At 44.0% G+C, this 25,651-nt stretch overlaps 2 protein-coding genes across 3 annotated transcripts; both read left to right on the forward strand.

The window, feature by feature from the left end:
- The first annotated feature begins 6,654 nt into the window (after positions 1-6,654).
- Positions 6,655-13,510, forward strand: LOC138357740 (ensconsin-like). The gene is made up of 2 exons (XM_069314737.1): positions 6,655-8,340; positions 9,670-13,510. The coding sequence occupies exon 2, from the start codon at positions 9,690-9,692 to the stop codon at positions 10,371-10,373; it is 684 nt and encodes a 227-aa protein (XP_069170838.1). The 5' UTR covers positions 6,655-8,340; positions 9,670-9,689; the 3' UTR covers positions 10,374-13,510.
- LOC138357739 (uncharacterized) lies at positions 10,629-13,563 on the forward strand. 2 transcript variants are annotated; one of them, XR_011225122.1, is made up of 3 exons: positions 10,629-11,006; positions 11,205-12,371; positions 12,604-13,563. XR_011225122.1 is itself a non-coding variant. In XM_069314736.1 (2 exons), the coding sequence occupies exons 1-2, from the start codon at positions 10,629-10,631 to the stop codon at positions 11,778-11,780; spliced, it is 954 nt and encodes a 317-aa protein (XP_069170837.1). In that variant the 3' UTR covers positions 11,781-13,563. The 2 variants fall into 2 exon arrangements, 1 of the variants encoding a protein (XP_069170837.1); XM_069314736.1 differs by having other exon boundaries at positions 11,205-13,563.
- The last annotated feature ends 12,088 nt before the right edge of the window (positions 13,564-25,651 follow it).

Genomic DNA, 25,651 nt, shown 5'->3' on the forward strand with positions numbered 1-25,651 from the left:
CCAACCACACTTACACAACCACTTACCCTGCCACACTTACCCTGCCACACTTACCCTGCCACACTTACCCAGCCACCCTTACCCAGCTACACTTACCCTGCCACACTTACCAGCCACACTTACAAGCCAAACTTACACAACCACACTTACCCTGCCACACTTACCAGCCACACTTACCCTGCCACACTTACCAGCCACACTTACCCTGCCACACTTACCCTGCCACACTTACCCTGCCACACTTCACAGCCACACTTACCAGCCACACTTACACAATCACACTTACCCGGCAACACTTACCAACCACACTTACACAACCACTTACCCTGCCACACTTACCCTGCCACACTTACCCAGCCACACTTACCCAGCTACACTTACCCTGCCGCACTTACCCAGCCACACTTACTATGCCACACTTACCCAGCTACATTTACCCTGTCACACTTACCAACCACACTTACACAACCACTTACCCAGCCACACTTACCCTGCCACACTTACCCAGCCACACTTACACAGCCACACTTACATAACTACATTTACATTGCCACACGTACCCAGACAGGAATATGATAAAAATAACATGGCCACCATTAATATAACAGAGAGAGAACAGCTTCTGTGGCTACCAGGAACGGATCCGGACTATTAATCATGAAAGACTTCAACCACGGGAAGATAGATTGGGAGAACAGAGACCCAGAGACTGGGAATGGAGGACCAGACATATGGAGAGCTAAGCTGCTGGACGAAATAACAGAACACCATACAGCAGAGAGAGATACTTGACAATTGGGAATGAGTGTGTTAGTGTAAGAAGAGAAGCAGAGAAAAAGGATGAAAATTATATCGCAAAAAAAGCCAAGACTGAACCAAAGCTACTCCACAGTCACATCTGGAGGAAAACAGCAGTGGAAGAACTGGTGATTAAACTTAGAATGGGTGAGGACAGGTACACAGAGAATGACAAAGAGGTGTGTGAAGAACTCAACAAGAGATTCCAGTAGGTCTTCACAACAGAACGAGGTTAGGGCTGCATTAGGAGAGGTGGAAGTAAACCAGGCGGCCTTGGAAGGGTTCGAATTTACAAGTGATGAGGTTAAGTGACATTTCTTGCATCTGGAAGTGAGAAAGGCTGTTGGTCTGGACGGAATCTCACCACAGGTATTCAAAGAGTGTGCAGAAGCACTTTGCTTGCCACTCTCCATAGTGTATAGTAGGTCACTGGAGTCGGGAGACCTACCAGAAATATGGAAGACGGCTAATGTAGTCCCAATATACAAAAAGGGCGACAGACAAGAGGCACTGAACTACAGGTCAGTGTCCTTACTTGCATTCCTTGCAAGGTGATGGAGAAGATCGTGAGAAAAAACATAGTAGCATAGTTTTGGATTTCTCGTTTGTACAAGCCAAGCGTACGTTTTATAATCACGTCCCTAAGGCGAAACCAAAAATTATTAACTCATTGGTGGTACCTTATGCGAGTGGACTTGAAAAATTGTCTCTGATTTTTAAGAAACTTAATATAAATTTGGTGTTCACTAATAGTACGATCAAATCCAATTTAATAAAAAACTCCCCTGATACAGCAGGTTGTGTGTATTCGATTCCCTGCAATGATTGTGATTCTGTGTACCTTGGACAAACAGGAAAGTCCTTACAATTGCGGTTGTCACAACATGCTTATAGTATTAGAACTGCCCAAACGTCTAATGCATTGTATCTACATACTAGTTTATGCGATCACAATATTAACTGGAATGGGGCAAAAAGCATTACCAATTGTGGGGATTTCGTGGAACGGAATTTGATTGAGTCTGCTCTAATCAGTCAGTGTCCAAATCTTCTTAATGTTAGTACTGGTATGTACAAACTTGATCCATTTTTAAGTTATAATATTGCACAACAGTTTAAGAAACAACTCTGATAGAGAGGCTTACAATGTCTCATTATAATTGTATATTCATATATTGTGTGTTCATGAGGCTTTTCTTTAATCTTTCATCCTTATTCTCTGACCGCTTAATCCTCTTTGACCATTCTAAGCTAAGCTATACCTGTTTTTGGTTAATTCTTTCCCTAGGGATGCGTTGGTCAGGTGTCGGCCTATATATCCTCCCCCTTCTCCCTTCTTCCTTAGTCAGTCTGGTGTTGACAAAGGCTTTAACGAGCCGAAACGTTCACCTCATTTCATATTTTTCTGTGGATTTTCCGCATAAAATGATCAGTGTTTTGTGATCGTCAATTGCATATATATATATATATATATATATATATATATATATATATATATATATATATATATATATATATATATATATATATATATATATATATATATCTATATATATATATATATATATATATATATATATATATATATATATATATATATATATATATATATAAAAGAAGGGGGTGGTAGGAGAAAAGCACACAGAAACTGTATTGGAGGGGACCTACAATCCATCCAATGCGTTATGTGTGGTTTCCTCCGAGAGTATATATATATATATATATAACTGAAAACTCACACCCCAGAAGTGACTCGAACCCATACTCCCAGAAGCAACGCAACTGGTATGTACAAGACGCCTTAATCCACTTGACCATCACGACCGGACATAATGAGGTGATAGCCGAGGCTATTTGAACCACCCCACCGCCGGCACTTGGATAGTAATCTTGGGCATAGCATTTTACCAAATCACCTCATTCTTTGGGGCACACGTGAGGAACACAAATGCGAACGTGTGCCCCAAAGAATGAGGTGATTTGGTAAAATGCTATGCCCAAGATTACTATCCGAGTGCCGGCGGTGGGGTGGTTCAAATAGCCTCGGCTATCACCTCATTATGTCCGGTCGTGATGGTCAAGTGGATTAAGGCGTCTTGTACATACCAGTTGCGTTGCTTCTGGGAGTATGGGTTCGAGTCACTTCTGGGGTGTGAGTTTTCAGTTGCATATTGTCCTGGGGACCATTCAGGCTTGTTCGCATATATATATATATATATATATATATATATATATATATATATATATATATATATATATATATATATATATATATATATATATATATAGAAGGGGTACCACCTCTGGTGCAAGTGTAGGGACCCATAGCCTCGGAGAAAAATATAAAGAGTACTCAGAGAAGACCTTGTGGATCCTCACTGAACACTTTGATATTTTCTTCTCCTACCATCCCTATTCTTTTGGTATTCTTTCACCGATGACAACAAAGAAATGAGCGAGCTACTGAGGACGCAGTACGACTCTGTTTTATGCGAGCCATTAAACACACTAAAGATTGATAACCCAAATGAATTTTTCATGGATACGATACCAACATCAAATCATATATCAGACTTCACCCTATCCCCACTGGATTTTGAAGAAGCCATAAACAGTATGCCTATGCACTCTGCACCAGGCCCAGATTCTTGGAACTCCATATTCATAAAGAACTGTAAAAAACCACTATCGCAGGCCCTCCACATTCTGTGGAGACAAAGCCTAGATACTGGCGTTATTTCTGATATACTAAAAACAGCAGAGATAGCACCACTTCATAAAGGAGGAAATAAGGCTGAGGCAAAAAATTATAGACCGATAGCGCTAACATCGCACATCATAAAAAAATTTGAGAGAGTGCTAAGAAGTAAAATCACAAAATAAATGGAATCACAGCAACTCCATAACCCCGGACAACATGGTTTCAGAACAGGGCGCTCTTGCCTGTCGCAGTTGCTGGACCACTATGATATGGCATTAGATGCTATGGAAGACAAACATAACGCGGATGTAATTTACACAGATTTCGCAAAAGCTTTTGATAAATGTGACCATGGTGTTATTGCACATAAAATGCGTTCAAAAGGAATTACCGGAAAAATAGGCAGATGGATCTACAATTTCCTGACCAACAGAACCCAATGTGTAATAGTCAACAAAATAAAATCCAGCCCATCAACCGTGAAGAGCTCAGTCCCCCAGGGCACTGTGCTTGCTCCAGTACTTTTTCTCATCCTCATTTCGGACATAGACAAGAACACAACCTATAGCACTGTATCATCCTTTGCAGATGACACTAGGATCTTCATGAGAGTAGGCAACATAGAGGACACGGCGAACCTCCAGTCAGATGTAGATCAGGTCTTTCTATGGGCTACAGAAAATAATATGGTGTTTAACGAAGATAAGTTCCAGCTCATGCGCTATGGAAAAAATGCAAATATAAAAACGGAAACCACGTACAAAACTCAGGCAAATCATAACATAGAACGAAAAGGCAATGTAAAGGATCTGGGTGTACTCATGTCGGAAGACATGAGTACACTAGAGATGCTATACCGATGATGATACTTTTCAAAACGCTTGTGCTCTCTAGAGTAGAGTACTGCTGCACAATGACAGCACTTTTCAAAGCTGGAGAAATTGCTGACCTGGAGAGCGTGCAGAGATCATTTACTGCTAGAATCCACTCAGTAAAACATCTAAACTATTGGGACCGACTAAAGAGCCTAAAACTGTACTCCCTTGAGCGCAGGCGGGAGAGGTACGTAATAATTTACACGTGGAAAATATTAGAGGGGCTGGTCCCAAACCTGCACACAGAAATAACATCACTTGAGACCAGAAGACATGGCAGGATGTGCAGAATACCCCCGTTGAAAAACAGAGGTGCAACTGGTACTCTGAGAGAGAACTCTATCAACATCAGAGGCCCGAGACTGTTCAACACGCTTCCACTACACATAAGGGGCATAACTGGCCGACCCCTCACAGTGTTCAAGAGAGAACTGGATAAGCACCTCCAAAGGATACCTGATCAACCAGGCTGTGACTCATACGTCAGGCTGCGAGCAGCTGCGTCCAACAGCCTGGTTGATCAGTCTGGCAACCAGGAGGCCTGGTCGACGACCGGGCCGCGGGGACGCTAAGCCCCGGAAGCACCTCAAGGTAACCTCAAGGTATGTGTGTATATTTATCTAACTTTATTTGAAAATGTCATTACACAAAAAAAAAGTTACAATATTGATTACATGCAGGGTACAAGGCTGCTTGTCACAAGTTGAACAGCTCCTCCAGCTCCTCAGATGGCGGGCAGGAACCATGGATGCAGTGAGCATTTCCTCTCTGGATTGCCACACTAAGGCGCTGAAAAAGAAAACTGGCAGCTCTAGGTTCTCTAGTTGTTTCGATTAGCTTAGACCGCAACTCCTTCAAAAAGCTAGCAGCACTTTTACCCCGGCACCAAGTGTCTCTGAGGCAATGGGGACAAAATTGTAGTGGTGCTCAAGTTCTCTGTATTTACGTGACTTGGCCGCTTCCCGGTGATTGGCAGCTCCTCCTGCTTGTGTAGCACTGAAGTCAACGTAGGTATTGGCTAAAGATGAAACGCAAGTGTAGTCCCACACCAACTGTCTACCATTCTTCCTGGGGTTCACCGTAATTCCGTCTGGGCGATCGGCAGGCTCATCAGAGTTGCGGGACATTAGGTAATGGGGCTCTCTCTCTGCTGCACAACCGGCTGTGGTAAGGCTTCTCTTAATAATGTCATTGACCTCGCCGTGTCTTGCATGCCATCCTCCTGTCCTTTAGCAGAGAAGGCCATGCCGTCCATATCTGTCGGCCTCTGCCTCGCCGCAAATACACCTGTATTCAGTGTGGATTGGGGCAGCGAGGCGGAGAGCCACGGCAATTCGGAGGGCCTGCGGTGTGAGATGGGTGCCGGTTGCTGACATTGGGGTTGCTAATAGGAAATCACCTGCATGGGGAGCTGCAACAGCTCTAAGTCGGGCTGTGTCATGTGGTGTTGTCGCAGCTTCTAGCAAAGTAGCAGCTTCTTGGTCGGCAATGGGGCGATCCCAGCTGGATTGCTTATGGGCTTCAGAAGGCGGTGGTTGGGGTGCTGGTCCTGCGAGAGAGACCCATTTGATTGTGCAGTCTGTGAAGCTGGGATCATGTACCCACTGCCTGTTGAACTAGGTGCTCAGGTAGGGCTTCCTTCACCAAGTTGTCAGACCCCACTGAAGAGGACAGGAACGCTGGTACAGCAATTTGTGGTGCTGTGCGCACGCCAAGGTCCCCGAGTCAGACAGGAAGGGAGGCCTGTTTCCACTGTGAGTCGCTGAGGGAAAGATTGAGGGCTTTTTCTAGTGTTGATTTCAGCAAGCTGTCGTACTCTTCTAATTTAATACTGTTGAAAGATGGCGAACATCTTAGAAAGTTGGTCAGCCTGGGGAGGAACAAGCATCTGGTGATGAGGTAAAGTGCTTCATGAGCATCGATGTCTTCAATCCTCTCGTTCATCCTCTTCAGGTCAGTGATCTTCTTACCAAGGACCCCGTCGATGGCATTCCTTCCTAGAGGAGCACCTAGGAGTGTGCTGTCCTCAGGGTTGGTTGTATGAATGTCAGGCAAAACAACCTTTATTTGCTCTATTATGTGCTGGTTGGTGGAGGTTATTTCGCACTTGGAAGGGTTCAGTGTGAGGCCTAGGCTTGCTCCTTGCTCCTGAATTATTCTTATGTCGTCCAAGAGTGAGGCTGGGGAGCCGGCTAGAGTACTATCGTCCAAAAACCAAATGTTGAGCTCACTGGACAGGTTATCGGTGACTTCCTTGATAACTAGGCAGAAAAGAAAAGGAGCAAGGGGGGTCACCCTGTTAGACACCTTCTTCTGATTCACTTTCATGTTCCCCAAAAAGCAGAGTTAGATTCTTGCTGTAGCATGAGTTTACAAACGGGTAGAGGGAAGGAAAAAGGAGATGAACTGCACTGAGTACTGCATCCCTTCTAACCAGATTGAAAGCATTTTTAAAGTCCAGCTTTATCAGGGCTTTTTCATTCGTAATGTTGGCAATGTAGGCTTTAGCTGCATGAGCCGCTGCCTCACACCCTTGGGGAATGCCAAACCCGAGCTGTTTTGGCATCAACATGTCGGCTGCTGCCTGACTAACAGCTCTAGCAGCAGCCTTAGCGACGAGACGCCGGAGTGAATTGCCCACAGCTATCGGTCTGATTCCTCCATCTTTTTTCCTCAGGGCACAGAGGGTAGCGCCAAAAAAAAGAGGCCGTATGGTCTCTGGTATGTTGCCAGCTTGACATGTGTTGGTGAATCTAGTTAGTTCCACCAGGAGGCCCTGTGTAATGTCTCCCAGTGCACGGTTGAGCATTTGTTTGATGTTGTTGGGTCGTATTCCTGTGAACCCACCTGCTGATCCTGGTGGGAAGGATAAAGCTGCTTTTATGCACCATGGATTCGATTTGGATTTATGCACACACAGGGGTTCTGCTCTGGTGACACCGACTAGGTTAACATTGTCGTCACGAGGAGCTCTGGGTGGGTGTTTTTCCCTCAGGGTTTGTGCTGTATCAGCATCCCTGGTGGCAACTGTATCTTCACTGGTGATGACTCTGATCGCCCCTATTGTGTTGCCTTTTTCTATTTTCTTGCTGACTGTTGCTCTGATTTTGGATGCCTCGGTTCTGCTGTTGATACCTTTCCTGCCGTGGGTGTTTTTGGCACAGGTGGGGAGGGGTGCCTGGTGGCCCTCTCTAGGAAAACTATTTATAGCCATAATGACCGACGAAGCTCGTGATTTGTCTCTTTTTTTTATAATATATATATATTGTCATGGTAAAATGTCTAGTAAGAGATTCGGCCTGCTTCCTTATCACGTATTCTACTCATTCATGTATATTTAATCAAGAACTGCAGCCAAGAACAACAATAACAACTACTTCCAGACGTCTAGACAGTATACCAGTCTCCCTCCTGCACCACTGCCCGTCGCCCCACCTCGCACCTGGGTCACTGGGAGACCACGCCATTTGAAACAAGCAGTTTAAGTGAGCCGGTTCATAGTTAAAGAAGCCATCAGCGCCATCTGCCTGGCCGATATTCTGTATAAATAGGGCTACCAAGCTTTCGATGATTCAGATTTCTCCTGTGTGTTCAACTGAGTTGACCTGTTAACACATCTCAGTGTGGTAACGGATTTAGTCAGACTAGCTCATAGTATTCTGCACCATATTTTATTTTGCACCTTAACGTAACGTAAATTTGTGTTCCCCTTGTTTGTTTTGTGCAATTTGTATTAAAGCCAAGCCTGTATATTTTTTGTAATTTGTTTAATTTATTTTTAAAGTAAAGTATTTTTTAAATGTTTTTTCCCTCTGCTACAGTTTATCTCACTGTGAAGACACCTTTGCAGTTTAACTTTTTTTTTCTTATTTTTTATAAATATTTGGTGACTGGCATTACAGAGACTGCACGACCACCAACGTTTCCCGTCACAAATTGGGGGACTGTCCTAGGAGCCTCGCTCAGGTAATGCTTCTAGACCCTTCACTTAAAGTTGTGGTAACTGTACTTGATTTTATTACAAATATAATTTTTCAGAACTCTCATTCTTTGACTAATATTAATGGTGCTTCATACTGTTTGCTTTCCAGATGGAGCATTTTATGATTGTTGGATGACTTTGGATTACGTGGTGTCTGGTGGCCACAGTCATACTCGTGATTGGATGTTCCACACTCTTTGCTATATTCTGTGTTTCCACCTTATTCTCGTCCCTACAGGAGAGTTCTCATTCAGACAGATCACCCCCTTTGGTACCCTGGTACTTTGGTCTGTCTTCGAGTCAAGTACACCCATATCTTTGCAAGTCGAATGTAGGAGGATATAGAGGGCCAAAGTTCCTCTTGCATGAACTATGCTGTAAGGTTGGGAGCCGGTCGGCTGAGTGGACAGCACACTGGACTTGTGATCCTGGGTTCGATCCCAGGCGCCGGAGAGAAACAATGCGCAGAGTTTCTTTCACCCTATGCCCCTGTTACCTAGCAGTAAAATACGTACCTGGGTGTTAACCAGCTGTCACGGGCTGCTTCCTGTGGGGTGGAGGCCTGGTCGAGGACCCAGCCGCGGGGACATTAAAGTCCCGAAATCATCTCAAGATAACCTCAAGATCTCAAGATAACCCCTACAAACAGTTCTCATCATTAATTGACACTTTGCACCCCTACGTGTCGGTCATAGATATGGTACTTACACAGGTAGAGAGTTAACATTCTTTTCCAGAGCACAAAGATTGTTAATTCTGTAAGTACTATCTAGTTTTAGTAGGAATCCTCTTACCTTTGTTCTCGTCATTTAGAGACATGGTAAGAAATCCCTACATTTTTTGCACTACCTTCGAGACAACTGTCTCACCATTCAAGTAGGATCCCTCTTGTCCTTATCCTCGTCATATAGAGCACCGGGTACAAGATTCCATATTTTCTTGAAACGCTTTGTTTCATTTTTGATCTTGATTGTAACCTTGACTATTAAGTTTAAAACAGGATAGTTTACCGTTGTCATGTCATCCTGTCACTCTTGACATTTCATATTTTGGTACATCCACCTGCGTATTCTCTTGCATATATTTACTATCATTTACCATGTTTCGTCTTTCCACATTTAGACAGAATCCAAACGATGAAGTGAGCACACTAGTTCGTGCCACCAAGGCGGAGATGCTGACTCTAGTAAATGAGTACCACCTTACAGCCTCACTTGGAGCTACAAAAACTGATTTGCACAACCTCATCTTGGACCACTTATTAGACAATGACGCTATTATTCCTGAATCTCATGAACATTACTTAATTGCAGACAAAAACGCCTTGGCAGCCATGAAGTTGAAGCTAGAACTCGCTAACGCCGAACGTGAACATCTGAAAGAACAAGTTGCTTTTGAAAAGAAAGCTCTCCAGAGGAAGGAACGTGAAGCTACCCTAGACCGTGAGCGTGAAAAGGAGGCTCTCCAAAGGAAGGAACGGGAAGCCGAACTTCAACTTAAGCTCGCTGAAAAACAAGCTGAACTTGAGAGAGAACAAGCTGCCCTACAATGTGAGCGTGAGAGGGATCATCTTGAATTAAAAGAACGCGAGCTGGAGATACAACGTGAACACAATAAGAAGCAAGCCGATAGTGCTCTAGACCACCATAGGAAAGAACTTGACTTAGAAACCACACAGCACACTTGGCGCCAACAAGCTGAAGCTAAACTTCCAATACGTTTTAACCTTTCACATGCAATTAAGTTAATGCCATCTTTTGTTGAGGCAGAAGTAGATGTCTTTTTTACTTCATTTGAGGCTCTGGCTAGCCAACTCAGCTGGCCTCAGGATCAGTGGTCTGTGCTTCTCGGGTCTCATTTAACAGGTAGAGCTGCAGTGACACTCAGTACTATAGCGTCTGAAACCGACTACCAGGTACTGAAGCAAGCAGTGCTTGATGCCTACCTCCTCTCCACCGAGACCTATAGACGTACAACCCGTTCTCGCAAATTTAATAAGTCAATATTGACTTATTAGTTGCGTGCATAGGTGACATACTAAACATAATAGTTTCCCTTGAAAAGCTTCATAGAAAACACTGACCTTACCTAACCTACTTAGTATGTTAAAATAAGCATCTTATAGCTTCGTAATTACAATTGTTACTTAACCTATTATAGGTATAGGTTAGGTAATAATTGTAATTACGAAGCAATAAGATGCTTATCTTAACATACTAAGTAGGTTAGGTAAGGTCGGTGTTTTCTATGAAGCTTTTCAAGGGAAATTATTATGTTAAGTATGTCACCTATGCACATATTTAAAAAGTCAATATTGACTTATTACATTTGCGAGAACGGGTTGAGACGTAAGTTCAGGGATTACCTTAAAGCAAGTGCTACCACTTACCTAGAGTTTGCAAATAACAAGAAGAGATATTTTATGAAGTGGCTCGAAGCAGCAAAAGTCTCCACCTTTACAAATCTCGTCAACCTCATCCTGGTGGAAGAATTGCTTAGGCGTGTACCTAATCCAATACGTCTCTACCTAGCCGACAAGGAAGAAAACGACTTTATCCGATGTGCTCAATTGGCTGACTCTTACAGCCTTGTTCAAAGAGTACCAGCCGACACGCCATCTAGTAAGACCTCCTGGTTTATTCCTGAAAAAGTGAGTACCAGTAATGTGAACTCCTCGTTGTATTGCAATTATTACAAAGACTATGGACATACCATAGAAAAGTGTACCAATCCTCACTGAAAGGTCAGCAGTGAAAATAAGCCCAAATCACCTTCTCCTAAAATTCATAAGTCCTAAGCCTGTAATGAATATTTTTGTTTCTTCCACTCATCTCTCTCTCTTCAACAGACACCTGTACTCCAGAACAGTCTCCGTCAGCCGTGGAGATACGGAGGAAAGGTTCGAAGTGAAGATCTTGAGGGACACAGCTGCTCTTCAGTCCATTCTTCTGAAATCAGCTGTACCCAACGTCACCTACACCGGAGAAACTGTTCTCATCACGGACCTAACTGCTACTATACCATATCACTTGCCAGAGTCCGCATGGATTATCCATTTATGCAAGGTGAAGTCCAAATCGCCATCTGGGAAAAGCGTTTTCCCATGTCAGGAGTTCAACTTCTTCTGGGTAACGACTTGGCAGAAGATCAACAACATGCGAATGTAATCATCAAGGAAGATCCCCAGGTATGTGACTCGGCAGTGGAAAATCCTGTTTTGCAGTTGGTTGAAGAGGTCCAATCAAAAGATTCTGACAACGTCTTCCCTCCTGTTATGGTGACGAAGCGGGCCACAGCTGCACGCCTGAAACCAGCTGCTGCAGTTGTTCCTCAAGATCCTCCGAGCCTCCCACCGAATCTCAGAGTGCTGGAGTTCCATAAGTTGCAGAGAGAGGATCCCTCCCTGACATCTTTATTCTTATAGGCTAAGACCCAACCTAACTCTATCCCTGGTTTCTTTGTAGAAAATAAAGTGTTGTACCGGCATTATAGAACCAGAAAACTGAAGGTGAACGACGATCGGGCCAACATCAAACAACTGGTAGTTCCCTACAGCCTACGATCAGACATCTTGTGTCTGGTCCGGGGATGTTGCTCACACTACCTCTTCTACAAGATCTACAAGGCCCTGAAACAGGACTACTACTGGTCAGGTATAATTCGAGACATTAAACACCATGTCAAAAATTGTCGCATGTCTCAGATGACAGGTAAACCGAACGCTTTTCTATTAAAGGCATCCCTAATACAGGTACCAGTGTCTTCTGAGCTGTTCAGCCATATCAACAACTGTGACGAGCCTATGTCCCAGACAAGCTCAGGTAATATTCCTCTATGTAATACCCGGTGTTCTACAATCAGGTATTCTACAGCAGTTTCCGTCCAGAAGAGGACGGCTGCTGACGTTGTGAAACACCTCTGGAAGCAATTCTCTCAGTACGGACACCGCCAGGGAAGTCAGAACAAGTGTCATAACACCTCCAACGACCTGAGTACGACAAGCAACATCACCAAGGTATTGTCTAATCCTTCTCGTTGTACTTGGACTAACTACAATGGTTCTAAATTCTCGATCTATTCCAACACCAGGAAAGATCCTTCTCTCTAAGAAACAAATCCAAATAAACGTGCTCCTCCAGACAATTTTACCAGCCCTCGGTTAAAATATTGTAGGACAAACTTGCCTTTCATTGCATTTGAAAGGCGTAAATCCTTGTCTAGTACTAACTCCATTCTCGCCCTGCCAGGTATTAGAAAACCTTCAGTGTTCCATCCTGGCGTTAGGAACACCATCATACCACCGCGAGATGGGATCATAAACTATAGCTACAGTCATCAGAGAGTAGCCACTCGACATCCTGCCCGACGTGCAGCACAACGTATCGTCCAATCTACTAGGTTACAACTTCAACCTCTCTTCGGCCTTCTACATTCTTTGGTCCCTACATCAGGATCAGTTCTCCAAACTACGCTGAATCCTGCATCACCATGTGAACATCATGTATCACAATATCCTTTGGTTCCTACTGCTAGCCCAGTTCTCCAATCAGCGCTTGCTTCGCTGGGTCTTGCATCAGAGGAACAATCTCACTGTCTCCTTGGATCACCATTCTCGTCGATCCATTCAGCAGGATCGATTCTACATCAGATTCATACTTCACAGAGTCGTGCAGTGCTACCTCAACATCTTAGGTAGCACTGAGATTCGGCCTGCTTCCTTATCACCTATTCTACTCATTCACGTATATTTAATAAAGAACTGCAGCCAAGAACAACTACTTCCAGTCGTCTAGACAGTATACCAGTCTCCCCACTGCACCACTGCCCATCGCCCCCCCTCGCACCTGGGTCACTGGGAGACCACGCCCTCCGAAACAAGCAGTTTAAGTGAGCCGGTTCATAGTTAAAGAAGCCATCAGTGCCATCTGTCTCGCCGATATTCTGTATAAATAGGGCTGACAAGCTCTCCAAGATTCAGAATACTCCTGTGTACTCAGCTGAGTAGACCTGTTAACACATCTCGGTGTGGTAACAGATTTAGTCAGACTAGCTCATAGTATTCTGCACCATATTTTATTTTTCACCTTAACATAACGTAAGCTTGATTGTTCATTTTGTTTGTTTTGTGCAATTTCTATTAAAGACAAGCCTGGATATTTTTTGTAATTTGTTTAATTTATTTTTAAAGTAAAGTATTTTTTAAATGTTTTTCCCTCTGCTTTATCCTAAAGTTTATCTCACTGTGAAGACATCTTTGCAGTTTAACTTTTTATTATTATTATTATTATTATTTTGTGACTGGCATTACAGAGACTGCAGCACCACCACCAACGTTTCCCGTCACAACATATATACATATACATATACATATATATATATATATATATATATATATAATATATATATATATATATATATATATATATATATATATATATATATATATATATATATGTGATGAGTGATGTAGTGGGGATACAGGACCCCCACTACACGGAATGCGACACGAAATGGGGTGCCATAGCAGACCCAGCACTCAGACCAGCCATACCGAAAACCAAGAAACAATCCAATTGGGATAGCCCCGCTGTAGACAAAGAAGCCACAGCTTTGCTAGAGGCAGCAACAACCCCCAGTGATCGTGCACACCTCACAGCTGTGCAGGCTCCCATGCAGGGGACTTCCTTTTGCCAGTCCCTATGTCTGCGACAGGCACACATCTTGATTCTCAGTAGCTCCGTATTGCAGTCGCTCTCCACCTTGCTGCCTCTATCCACACTCTTCATAGGTGTATTTGCAGTGAGGCAGATGCTGACGAGTATGGATTGCATGGCCTGCACTGTGGAAAATCTGGTGGTTGGCACACTAGACACGACGAAGTCAATGACATCATTAAAAGAAGCCTTGCCTCTTGTCAGTGTCCAGCGGAGAGAACCCTGCAACCTACTGAACCATGACTCTGTTAGCTTTGCTGGCCGACCAGACAGAATCACATTGCGTCCGTGGAAGGGTGGCAAACAGTTGGCATGGGACTATACTTGCGTATCCACCCTGGTAACCACATACATCAACCTCTCTGCCGGCACAGCAGGAGCCGTGGCGACACACAGAGAAAGACACAAGTCAGCCAAGTACAGGTAATTAGATCATCGGTACAACTTGGTTCCAATAGGGTCTGAGACCCTAGGCCCATGGGGAGAGAGTGCAAGAAGGTTTCTTAAGGATCTTGGTTCCAAGCTCATTGACACCACAAGAGACCCTAGAGCGGCAAGTTTTCTCTTTCAGTGCTTCAGTGTCGCAATCCAGAGCGGGAATGCCAGCTGCATCCTCTGTTCCTGCCCGGTGTCGGAGGAGTTCGAGGAAATCTACAACCTCTAGGAAGTGAACTTTTTTGTGTGTCCTCTTAATGTTCATTTTTTGTATAAAATCAGATATGTAACTGTATAACCTTGCATAATAAAGAGCACACAATAAAAAAAGAGGGGTGGTAGGAGAAGTGAACACTCTTACGTATTCAGAGTTCAATGGCAAGTCACAAAATATTAAAAAAAAAAAGGAAAAAAAAAGTTAAACTGCAAAGGTATCTTCACAGTGAGATAAACTGTAGGATAAAGCAGAGGTAAAAAACATTTAAAATATACTTTAAAAGTAATTAACACTTTCGCGCTTTATATTAGAGATAACTCGTCACTGGTTTTTCTTACGATTCCGCATAACTGCCTACTTTTCTCGTCAATAGAAAAAATATTTCTATAAATTCCATTGTTTAACCGAAATGGATGGGGATACTTTTGTTTTGTAGAGAATTTATTTGCGAATTTTTTGGTACCAGAATGAATATTATATCACATAAACTTCTATGAGTAAAAAAAAAAATACACAAAGTATGTTTGGGGGTGTGGCGAGCGTGTGGCAGTGGGTTCCCTTTAGCCGTTGATATATCCAACACGTGGGAAATATTTGTATGTGTTATGTATATGTCTGTGTAGGGAATTTTACTGCGATCACTGTCATACAAATTATAAAATGTTTCAACAAGTATAAACATGACAAACATCAAACGAACGAAAACAATGCGTTCGTTTCTGCCGCGAACGCATACTGAGCGACGTGGTTCTATATTTGGCGCTTCTCTTACACATGCTTTGTACCAATGTTATACAGTTCATCTTATAGAAAATTTTATTGCGAACACATTGGTTTAAAAAAGAAATACGTACATAGAAAAGTAGGGTCAGGAAACGTATAAACTTTCCAAGCATGATTTCCCCCCTGTGTTTTCGCCAGTGCGCTCGCGGCTAACTACTCTCCCCTTCACACACTCTTGCGGGTGGGCAATTACCTATATTAAACATTCATATGCATATGTCCGTGTAGAGAATTTTATTGCGATTCCAATGATACCAAAATTAGCGATGTAGAACAACTGTAGGCTTCGCAACCATGAAGAAAGTGGAAACATTTTGTTGCTGTTTGGCGCTCTCGGCGAGTGATCTGCATAGTTTTTTATTTGGTGTTGATACTCCTTATGCTTGGGCGGCATTTTATAGGTATGCTCTTATAGACAATTTCATTGTGAACACAGTGATACCAAATTTAAATACGTGCGCCTTCAATTATTGTCATTACAGTCAAAAGAGTGTACACTTTTTCGGTCTTACCGCGTAGGCGCGCGAAGTGCCGAAAGCGTCTGGGGTATTTTTTTTTTTTAGCGCCGAGAGCGCGAAAGTGTTAAACAAATTACAAAAAATATCAAGGCTTGGCTTTAAAACATATTGCGCAAAACAAACCAGATGAACAATCAAATTTGCATTACGTTAAGGTGCAAAATAAAATATGGTGCAGAATACTATGAGCTAGTCTGACATCTCGGTGTGGTAACAGATTTAGTGTTAACAGGTCTACTCAGTTGAGCACACAGTAGTAATCTGAATCTTGGAGAGCTTGGTAGCCCTATTTATACAAAATATCGGCTGGGCAGATGGCGCTGATGGCTTCTTTAACTATGAACCGGCTCACTTAAACTGCTTGTTTTGGAGGGCGAGGTCTCCCAGTGACCCGGGTGCGAGGTGGGGCGATGGGCAGTGGTGCAGGGGGGGAGACTGGTATACTGTCTAGACGTCTGGAAGTAGTTATTGTTGTTGTTGTTCTTGGCTGCAGTTCTTGATTATATATACGTGAATGAGTAGAATACGTGATAAGGGAGCAGGCCAAATCTCTTACTAGAGATTTTATCTTGACAGCTCTCCCCCGAAGCCTGCTCCTATTGCCTATTTGACTGCAGCAGAGTGTAAAATAGTAGGAGTGGATGAGTCCACCTCGTGGACTCGTAAAAGTGCGTCGGCGACGATGTTATCCGAGCCTTTGATGAAGTAGATGGTGAAGTTGAAGTTCGGAAGGTACAGGGCCCAGTGAAGCAGATGTTAGTAGGGGAACTGGGTCTGCTGCAGAAGCTGGAGAAGATGGTGCTTTAAGATGTTGAGGTAGCACTGCACGACTCTGTGAAGTATGAATCTGCTGTAGAATCGAGCCTGCTGAATGGATCGACGAGAATGGTGATCCAAGGAGACGGTGAGATTGTTCCTCTGATGCAAGACCCAGCGTAGCAAGCGCTGATTGGAGAACTGGGCTAGCAGTAGGAACCGAAGGATATTGTGATACATGATGTTCACATGATGCAAGATTCAGCGAAGTTTGGAGAACTGATCCGGATGTAGGGACCAAAGAATGTTGAAATCCGAGGAGAGGTTGAAGTTATAACCTAGTAGATTGGATGATACGTTGTGCTGCACGTCGGGCAGGATGTCGAGTGGCTCCTCTCTGATGACTGTAGCTATAAGTTCATGATCCCATCTCGCGGTGGTGTAATGGTGTTCCTAACGCCAGGGTGGAAAACTGAAGGTTTTCTAGCAGGGCGAGAATGGAGTTAGTACAAGACAAGGATTTACGCCTTTCACATGCAATGGAAGGCAAGTTTGTCCTACAATATTTTAGCCGAGGGTTGGTAAAGTTGTCTGGAGGAGTATGTTTATTTGGATTTGTTTCATAGAGAGAAGGATCTTTCCTGGTGTTGGAATAGATCGAGAATTTAGAACCATTGTAGTCAGTCCAAGTACAACGAGAAGGATTAGACAATGCCTTGGTGATGTTTGTCTTACTCAAGTCGTTGGAGGTGTTATAACACTTGTTCTGACTTTCCTGGCGGTGTCCGTACTGAGGGAACTGCTTCCCGAGGTGTTTCACAACATTAACAACCATACTGTTCTGGACGGAAACTGCTGTAGAATACCTGATTGTACAACACCGGCTATTACATAGAGGAACATTACCTGAGCTTGTCTGGGACATAGGCTCGTTACAGTTGTTGATATGGCTGAACAGCTCAGAAGACACTGGCACCTGTATTAGGGATGCCTTTAATAGAAAAGCGTTCGGTTTACCTGTCATCTGAGACATGCGACAATTTTTGACATGGTGTTTAATGTCTCGAATCATACCTGACCAGTAGTAGTCCTGTTTCAGGGCCTTGTAGGTCTTGTAGAAGCCGTTGTGTGAGCAAGATCCCCGGACCAGACACAAGATATCTGATCGTAGGCTGTAGGGAACTACCAGTTGTTTGATGTTGGCCCGATCGTCGTTCACCTTCAGTTTTCTGGTTCTATAATGCCGGTACAACACTTTATTTTCTACAAAGAAACCAGGGATAGAGTTAGGTTGGGTCTTAGCCTATAAGAATAAAGATGTCAGGGAGGGATCCTCTCTCTGCAACTTATGGAACTCCAGCACTCTGAGATTCGGTGGGAGGCTCGGAGGATCTTGAGGAACAACTGCAGCAGCTGGTTTCAGGTGTGCAGCTGTGGCCCGCTTCGTCACCATAACAGGAGGGAAGACGTTGTCAGAATCTTTTGATTGGACCTCTTCAACCAACTGCAAAACAGGATTTTCCACTGCCGAGTCACATACCTGGGGAACTTCCTTGATGATTATATTCGCATGTTGTTGATCTTCTGCCAAGTCGTTACCCAGGAGAAGTTGAACTCCTGACTTGGGAAAACGCTTTTCCCAGATGGCGATTTCGACTTCACCTTGCATAAATGGACAATCCATGCGGACTCTGGCAAGTGGATATGGTGTAGTAGCAGTTAGGTCCGTGATGAGAACAGTTTCTCCAGTGTAGGTGACGTTGGGTACAGCTGATTTCAGAAGAATGGACTGAAGAGCAGCTGTGTCCCTCAAGATCTTCACTTTGAACCTTTCCTCCGAATCTCCACGGCTGGCAGAGACTGTTCCGGAGTACAAGTGTCTGTTAAAGAGAGAGATGAGTGGAAGAAACAAAAATATTCATTACAGGTTTAGGACTCATGTGAATTTTAGGTGGTGATTTGGGCTTATTTTCACATTTTGACATTACAGTGAGGATTGGTACACTTTTCTATGGTATGCCCATAGTCTTTGCAATAATTGCAATACAACGAGGAGTTCACATTACTAGTACTCATTTTTTCAGGACTAAACCAGGAGGTCTTACTAGATGGCGTGTCGGCTGGTACTCTGTGAATAATGCTGTAAGAGTCAGCCAATTGAGCACATCGGGTAAAGTCGTTTTCTTTCTTGTCGGCTAGGTAGAGACGTTCGGCGTTAGCGAGTTCTAGCTTCAATTATATAGCTGCCAAGGCGTTTTTGTCTGCAACTAAGTAATGTTCATGAGATTCAGGAGTAATAGTGTCATTGTCTAATAAATGGTCCAAAATGAGGTTGTGCAAATCAGTTTTTGTAGCTCCAAGTGAGGCTGTAAGGTGGTACTCATTTACTAGAGTCAGTATCTCCGCCTTGGTGGCACGAACTAGTGTGCTCACTTCATCGTTTGGATTCTGTCTAAATGTGGAAAGACGAAACATGGTAAATGATAGTAAACATATGCAAGAGAATACGCAGGTGGATGTAACAAAATATGAAATGTCAAGAGTGACAGGATGACATGACAACGGTAAACTATCCTGTTTTAAACTTAATAGTCAAGGTTACAATCAAGATCAAAAATGAAACAAAGCGTTTCAAGAAAATATGGAATCTTGTACCCGGTGCTCTATATGACGAGGATAAGGACAAGAGGGATCCTACTTGAATGGTGAGACAGTTGTCTCGAAGGTAGTGCAAAAAATGTAGGGATTTCTTACCATGTCTCTAAATGACGAGAACAAAGGTAAGAGGATTCCTACTAAAACTAGATAGTACTTAGAGAATTAACAATCTTTGTGCTCTGGAAACAAATGTTAACTCTTTACCTGTATAAGTACCATATCTATGATCGACGCGTAGCTGTGCGAAGCGTCAATTAATGACGAGAACTGCTTGTAGGGGTCCTAACCTTACAGCATAGTTCGTGCGAGAGGAACTTTGGCCTTCTATACCCTCCTGCATTTGGGTTGCAAAAATGAGGGTGTACTTGATCCGAAGACAGTCAAAAGTACCAGGGTACCAAAGGGGGTGATCTGTCTGAATGAGAACTCTCCTGTAGGGACGAGAATAAGGTGGAAACACAGAATATAGCAAAGAGTGTGGAACATCCAATCACGAGTATGACTGTGGCCACCAGACACCACGTAATCCAAAGTCATCCAACAATCATAAAATGCTCCATCTGGAAAGCAAACAGTATGAAGCACCATTAATATTAGTCAAAGAATGAGAGTTCTGAAAAATTAAATTTGTAATAAAATCAAGTACAGTTACCACAACTTTAAGTGAAGGGTCTAGAAGCATTACCTGAGCGAGGCTCCTAGGACAGTCCCCCAATTTGTGATGGGAAACGTTGGTGGTCTTGCAGTCTCTGTAATGCCAGTCACCAAATATTTAAAAAAAAAAAAAAAACTTAAACTGCAAAAGTGTCTTCACAGTGAGAAACTGTAGCAGAGGGAAAAAAACAGTTAAAAAATATTTTACTTTAAAAATAAATTAAACAAATTACAAAAAATGTTAAGGCTTGGCTCTGATACGAATTGCGCAAAACAAACCAGATGAACAATCAAATTTACATTACGTTAAGGTGCAAAATAAAATATAGTGCAAAATACTATGAGCTAGTCTGACTAAATCCGTTACCACACCGAGATGTGTTAACAAGTCAACTCAGTTGAACACACAGGAGAAATCTGAATCTTGGAGAGTTTGGTAGCCCTATTTATACAAAATATCGGCCGGGCAGATGGCGCTGATGGCTTCTTTAACTTTGAACCGGCTCACTTAAACTGCTTGTTTCAGAGGGCGAGGTCTCCCAGTGACCCAGGTGCGAGGTGGGGCGATGGGCAGTGGTGCAGGGGGGAGACTGGTATACTGTCAAGACGTCTGGAAGTAGTTGTTATTGTTGTTCGTGGCTGCAGTTCTTTATTAAATATACATGAATGAGTAGAATACGTGAGTACCTAGTAGCCAGAACACACTTCTCATCCTACTATGCAAGGCCCGATTTGCCTAATAAGCCTAGTTTTCATGAATTAATTGTTTTTCGACTACCTAACCTAACATAACTTTTTCGGCTACCTAACGTAACCCAACCTATAAAGATAGGTTTGGTTAGGTTAGGTAGGGTTGGTTAGGTTCGGTCATATGTCTATGTTAATTTTAACTCTAATAAAAAAAAAATTGACCTCATACATAATGAAATGGGTAGCTTTATCATTTCATAAGAAAAAAATAGAGAAAATATATTAATTCAGGAAAACTTGGCTTATTAGGCAAATCGGGCCTTGCATATTAGGCCGAGTACGACGTTCTGGCTACTAGGTACGACATATATATATATATATATATATATATATATATATATATATATATATATATATATATATATGTATATATATATATATATATATATATATATATATATATATATATATATATATATATATATATATATATATATATATAACTGAAAACTCACCCCCCAGAAGTGACTCGAACCCATACTCCCAGAAGCAACGCAACTGGTATGTACAAGACGCCTTAATCCACTTGACCATCACGACCGGACATAATGAGGTGATAGCCGAGGCTATTTGAACCACCCCACCGCCGGCACTCGGATAGTTATCTTGGGCATAGCATTTTACCAAATCACCTCATTCTTTGGGGCACACGTGAGGAACACAAATGCGAACAAGCCTGAATGGTCCCCAGGACATATGCAACTGAAAACTCACACCCCAGAAGTGACTCGAACCCATACTCCCAGAAGCAACGCAACTGGTATGTACAAGACGCCTTAATCCACTTGACCATTACGACCGGACATAATGAGGTGATAGCCGAGGCTATTTGAACCACCCCACCGCCGGCACTCGGATAGTTATCTTGGGCATAGCATTTTACCAAATCACCTCATTCTTTGGGGCACACGTGAGGAACACAAATGCGAACAAGCCTGAATGGTCCCCAGGACATATGCAACTGAAAACTCACACCCCAGAAGTGACTCGAACCCATACTCCCAGAAGCAACGCAACTGGTATGTACAAGACGCCTTAATCCACTTGACCATCACGACCGGACATAATGAGGTGATAGCCGAGGCTATTTGAACCACCCCACCGCCGGCACTCGGATAGTTATCTTGGGCATAGCATTTTACCAAATCACCTCATTCTTTGGGGCACACGTGAGGAACACAAATGCGAACAAGCCTGAATGGTCCCCAGGACATATGCAACTGAAAACTCACACCCCAGAAGTGACTCGAACCCATACTCCCAGAAGCAACGCAACTGGTATGTACAAGACGCCTTAATCCACTTGACCATCACGACCGGACATAATGAGGTGATAGCCGAGGCTATTTGAACCACCCCAGGCACTCGGATAGTTATCTTGGGCATAGCATTTTACCAAATCACCTCATTCTTTGGGGCACACGTGAGGAACACAAATGCGAACAAGCCTGAATGGTCCCCAGGACAATTGCAACTGAAAACTCACACCCCAGAAGTGACTGGAACCCATACTCCCAGAAGCAACGCAACTGGTATGTACAAGACGCCTTAATCCACTTGACCATCACGACCGGACATAATGAGGTGATAGCCGAGGCTATTTGAACCACCCCACCGCCGGCACTCGGATAGTTATCTTGGGCATAGCATTTTACCAAATCACCTCATTCTTTGGGGCACACGTGAGGAACACAAATGCGAACAAGCCTGAATGGTCCCCAGGACATATGCAACTGAAAACTCACACCCCAGAAGTGACTCGAACCCATACTCCCAGAAGCAACGCAACTGGTATGTACAAGACGCCTTAATCCACTTGACCATCACGACCGGACATAATGAGGTGATAGCCGAGGCTATTTGAACCACCCCACCGCCGGCACTCGGATAGTTATCTTGGGCATAGCATTTTACCAAATCACCTCATTCTTTGGGGCACACGTGAGGAACACAAATGCGAACAAGCCTGAATGGTCCCCAGGACATATGCAACTGAAAACTCACACCCCAGAATTGACTCGAACCCATACTCCCAGAAGCAACGCAACTGGTATGTACAAGACGCCTTAATCCACTTGACCAACACGACCGGACATAATGAGGTGATAGCCGAGGCTATTTGAACCACCCCACCGCCGGCACTCGGATAGTTATCTTGGGCATAGCATTTTACCAAATCACCTCATTCTTTGGGGCACACGTGAGGAACACAAATGCGAACAAGCCTGAATGGTCCCCAGGACATATGCAACTGAAAACTCACACCCCAGAAGTGACTCGAACCCATACTCCCAGAAGCAACGCAACTGGTATGTACAAGACGCCTTAATCCACTTGACCATCACGACCGGACATAATGAGGTGATAGCCGAGGCTATTTGAACCACCCCACCGCTGGCACTCGGATAGTTATCTTGGGCATAGCATTTTACCAAATCACCTCATTCTTTGGGGCACACGTGAGGAACACAAATGCGAACAGGCCTGAATGGTCCCCAGGACATATGCAACTGAAAACACACACCCCAGAAGTGACTCGAACCCATAATCCCAGAAGCAACGCAACTGGTATGTACAAGACGCCTTAATCCACTTGACCATCACGACCGGACATAATGAGGTGATAGCCGAGGCTATTTGAACCACCCCACCGCCGGCACTCGGATAGTTATCTTGGGCATAGCATTTTACCAAATCACCTCATTCTTTGGGGCACACGTGAGGAACACAAATGCGAACAAGCCTGAATGGTCCCCAGGACATATGCAACTGAAAACTCACACCCCAGAAGTGACTCGAACCCATACTCACAGAAGCAACGCAACTGGTATGTACAAGACGCCTTAATCCACTTGACCATCACGACCGGACATAATGAGGTGATAGCCGAGGCTATTTGAACCACCCCACCGCCGGCACTCGGATAGTTATCTTGGGCATAGCATTTTACCAAATCACCTCATTCTTTGGGGCACACGTGAGGAACACAAATGCGAACAAGCCTGAATGGTCCCCAGGACATATGCAACTGAAAACTCACACCCCAGAAGTGACTCGAACCCATACTCCCAGAAGCAACGCAACTGGTATGTACAAGACGCCTTAATCCACTTGACCATCACGACCGGACATAATGAGGTGATAGCCGAGGCTATTTGAACCACGCCACCGCCGGCACTCGGATAGTTATCTTGGGCATAGCATTTTACCAAATCACCTCATTCTTTGGGGCACACGTGAGGAACACAAATGCGAACAAGCCTGAATGGTCCCCAGGACATATGCAACTGAAAACTCACACCCCAGAAGTGACTCGAACCCATACTCCCAGAAGCAACGCAACTGGTATGTACAAGACGCCTTAATCCACTTGACCATCACGACCGGACATAATGAGGTGATAGCCGAGGCTATTTGAACCACCCCACCGCCGGCACTCGGATAGTTATCTTGGGCATAGCATTTTACCAAATCACCTCATTCTTTGGGGCACACGTGAGGAACACAAATGCGAACAAGCCTGAATGGTCCCCAGGACATATGCAACTGAAAACTCACACCCCAGAAGTGACTCGAACCCATACTCCCAGAAGCAACGCAACTGGTATGTACAAGACGCCTTAATCCACTTGACCATCACGACCGGACATAATGAGGTGATAGCCGAGGCTATTTGAACCACCCCACCGCCGGCACTCGGATAGTTATCTTGGGCATAGCATTTTACCAAATCACCTCATTCTTTGGGGCACACGTGAGGAACACAAATGCGAACAAGCCTGAATGGTCCCCAGGACATATGCAACTGAAAACTCACACCCCAGAAGTGACTCGAACCCATACTCCCAGAAGCAACGCAACTGGTATGTACAAGACGCCTTAATCCACTTGACCATCACGACCGGACATAATGAGGTGATAGCCGAGGCTATTTGAACCACCCCAGGCACTCGGATAGTTATCTTGGGCATAGCATTTTACCAAATCACCTCATTCTTTGGGGCACACGTGAGGAACACAAATGCGAACAAGCCTGAATGGTCCCCAGGACATATGCAACTGAAAACTCACACCCCAGAAGTGACTGGAACCCATACTCCCAGAAGCAACGCAACTGGTATGTACAAGACGCCTTAATCCACTTGACCATCACGACCGGACATAATGAGGTGATAGCCGAGGCTATTTGAACCACCCCACCGCCGGCACTCGGATAGTTATCTTGGGCATAGCATTTTACCAAATCACCTCATTCTTTGGGGCACACGTGAGGAACACAAATGCGAACAAGCCTGAATGGTCCCCAGGACATATGCAACTGAAAACTCACACCCCAGAAGTGACTCGAACCCATACTCCCAGAAGCAACGCAACTGGTATGTACAAGACGCCTTAATCCACTTGACCATCACGACCGGACATAATGAGGTGATAGCCGAGGCTATTTGAACCACCCCACCGCCGGCACTCGGATAGTTATCTTGGGCATAGCATTTTACCAAATCACCTCATTCTTTGGGGCACATGTGAGGAACACAAATGCGAACAAGCCTGAATGGTCCCCAGGACATATGCAACTGAAAACTCACACCCCAGAATTGACTCGAACCCATACTCCCAGAAGCAACGCAACTGGTATGTACAAGACGCCTTAATCCACTTGACCAACACGACCGGACATAATGAGGTGATAGCCGAGGCTATTTGAACCACCCCACCGCCGGCACTCGGATAGTTATCTTGGGCATAGCATTTTACCAAATCACCTCATTCTTTGGGGCACACGTGAGGAACACAAATGCGAACAAGC

This window comes from Procambarus clarkii, chromosome 80, assembly GCF_040958095.1.
Source record: "Procambarus clarkii isolate CNS0578487 chromosome 80, FALCON_Pclarkii_2.0, whole genome shotgun sequence".
NCBI classification, from domain to species: Eukaryota; Metazoa; Arthropoda; class Malacostraca; order Decapoda; family Cambaridae; genus Procambarus; species Procambarus clarkii.